Raw genomic sequence first — 2,500 nt, 5'->3', positions numbered from 1 at the left:
CAGACAGACAGACAGACAGACAGACAGATAGACACGACAACTAGACCATGCTCTTCTTCCTATTTCCATAGTGCGGATTGTATCCAACACTCATGACCATCTTATGAACATCCGTCCGATCAACACTTGCCCAACCATAATATATTCCATTGTCGAAATCGGATGGCAAACTCGCTATAGCTCCATCATCCAAATTTGCTAAATTAACAATTAAAACGTACGATAGCTGTGCGCATGCCTGAACGAAAAAATGCGGCAATCTCACCAGTTGGTATCCCAAGGTCTTTGTTGCCTCTGCCGAGACCTTTCACGACTGTGCCGCGAACGTAGAGGGGAAGAGATAACGGTTTAGTCGGAGGTTTGGCCGTATCAGGCGTAGTCGCCATTTTCTGACATATCCCGTATAAATGACGATCGAAGCGACCTCACAGAATAGTGATTTTGTGTAGACTAGGAAAGATAGAGTCGTGGTATTATTAACAGTTAATAATTTTAATGTATTGATATAATATATTAATGTATTAGTTAATAGCATATTAATTAATATTTTATTTAAAGATATTAATTAATTAATTAATAATATTAATATATTAGTTAGGTTTTAGTCGTCGCCCGCAACTTTAACGTGCACTAATCGCCATACAGCTTCACAAGCTCATCTCTAATACATATAGTAAATATTATGTATACCCCTGTTCTATGCATGCGTCTAGCTAGATTGGAAGCTGAAAGCAATTTGTCTCGCGTAGCCAGACCATCTCAGCCTACATTCTTCCGGCGAGAGATAGTCTGGGGGGACTATCAGAGCTGCCAACTCTCCCGCATTTGGAACTCTTCTCCCGCCTATTCGCATTTGGCATCAAGTCTCCCGCATTCTGACCATTGGTGGGCGTGCCTGTTCTGTGTAACCATACACTTACCCCTAATAATTAACGAAGTTACTGATCATGTGATCTGGATATCAATGTCTATGTGCAGCCCCTCTCTCCATCTGGCTCTTTCATACATACTTGGTCACAATCAGAGTCTCCGGGTCACAATATTGACATAGAAGGAGGAGTCGGTCAGGCAAACTGTTCGGAAGTGAAAGGGGGAGGGGCTAGCTATCCTAGACTTCCAAGGAGTTGTCTAGAGTTATCTAAGAAAGCCACAAAACAATAGAATCTAGAACATCCCAACTAGCAGCGAGTATGTGTACATATCTCGTTTTTATATTTAGCCTAGGCTTAATATATTTACTAACGGGCAGTAGTACGTACAAGTTCTGTGTATATTTTGTTGCACTTTGCTTATTATTAGTGTACTATTTATATATTATTTAACACTTATTACAAAATGAAATTTAATGATATTAATGCTATTCTAGGCGTGTCAAAAAATTGTTAGACTCCCGCATTCTCCCGCATTTTTTCCTGCAAACTCACGCATTTTGATTCAGCTAGGTTGGCAGGTCTGGACTATCCATTCTTGTTCTACGCTCTCCAAGAATCGTGGGGATAAAGATCTCTTTATAGATAGCAGGAGGTCTGAGGAGGTGGTGCTCAATCGCATTCCGCTCCTCTCGCATGTGCTAGTTACTGGTTAGTTACAACTGTTATTAATTAGTCTGTGTGTGTGTGTGTGTGTGTGTGTGTGTGTGTGTGTGTGTGTGTGTGTGTGTGTGTGTGTGTGTGTGTGTGTGTGTGTGTGTGTGTGTGTTTTAGGTAGATTCGCGTGTATGTGTTGCCCTGTATACAATAGTTGTGATGTCTAGACGTCTGATGATGTAATCACTACACAATGCTGAGATAAAAGGTTGCATGGTCACCAACCTCACAAGATATTGTGTAATCGCATGTAGAGGGATCGAGCATGCATGGCAAACTCAGGTAGTAATGACAGTGACTTACTAGACATTTGCAGTGAAAGATCTTGAACAAATGTTTGAAACGATTTTACTGTGATTTCTAGGCAACACACGAAAATGAGAAGGATTGTCGACAATTAATTTGAGTCAAAAATCATAGAGCCGTGTTACATTAGAAGTGATGCTAGTGTGCGCCAAGAAGGTAGTAAAACTAGAATGATGAGGGCGGGATTAGAGTCTGAAACGCCTGCCTTTCTCAAATGTCGTGTCGTTGTGTGATTGGTCGTTGGCCATTCGTAAGGTTGAGTCTGTTTCAGCAACGTTTTGTGAGATTGTGTAAGAGAAATGAGATGTTTGAGAGATACGGATGACTAGGTGATTGTGTTGTGTGATCGTGTTGTTAGTGAACGTTCTGGTAAACTTCAACGCAACGAGATGGAAGAAAATGTCGCTGAAGCTGCGAGGAAGGCAGACTGGGAGGAGGTTCGACGACTGGTGGAACAAGGAGGGAACGTGAATGATGTGGATAGAGAGCAGAGAAGAACAGCTCTACACTGGGCTATGGCTAGAAATTCACATTCTATTTGTTCGTTTTTGTTGTCACGAGGCGCAAACGTCAGTCAAATAGACAAGGATGGAGATACGCCGCTTCAT

General features: G+C 41.6%; 2 protein-coding genes across 2 annotated transcripts in view; one reads left to right on the top strand and one right to left on the bottom strand.

The window, feature by feature from the left end:
* Window positions 1-395, bottom strand: part of LOC134187808 (riboflavin kinase-like) — a 2,660-nt gene extending 2,265 nt beyond the window's left edge. The window contains exons 1-2 of the mRNA XM_062655970.1: window positions 266-395; window positions 47-198 (exon numbers count right to left, since the gene is read on the bottom strand). Coding sequence (XP_062511954.1) covers window positions 47-198; window positions 266-386 — 273 coding nt within the window. The 5' untranslated portion in view covers window positions 387-395. The remainder of the gene's footprint in view (window positions 1-46; window positions 199-265) is intronic.
* A 1,711-nt stretch (window positions 396-2,106) lies between these two features.
* LOC134188298 (serine/threonine-protein phosphatase 6 regulatory ankyrin repeat subunit B-like) overlaps window positions 2,107-2,500 on the top strand; it is a 3,481-nt gene continuing 3,087 nt past the window's right edge. The window contains exons 1-2 of the mRNA XM_062656493.1: window positions 2,107-2,142; window positions 2,222-2,500. The exon at window positions 2,222-2,500 is cut by the window's right edge and continues 414 nt beyond it. Of these exons, the coding sequence (XP_062512477.1) occupies window positions 2,107-2,142; window positions 2,222-2,500 (315 nt within the window). The remainder of the gene's footprint in view (window positions 2,143-2,221) is intronic.

Source organism: Corticium candelabrum, chromosome 12 (genome assembly GCF_963422355.1).
Source record: "Corticium candelabrum chromosome 12, ooCorCand1.1, whole genome shotgun sequence".
Classification (NCBI taxonomy): domain Eukaryota; kingdom Metazoa; phylum Porifera; class Homoscleromorpha; order Homosclerophorida; family Plakinidae; genus Corticium; species Corticium candelabrum.
This window is presented reverse-complemented; position numbering and strand designations above follow the sequence as displayed.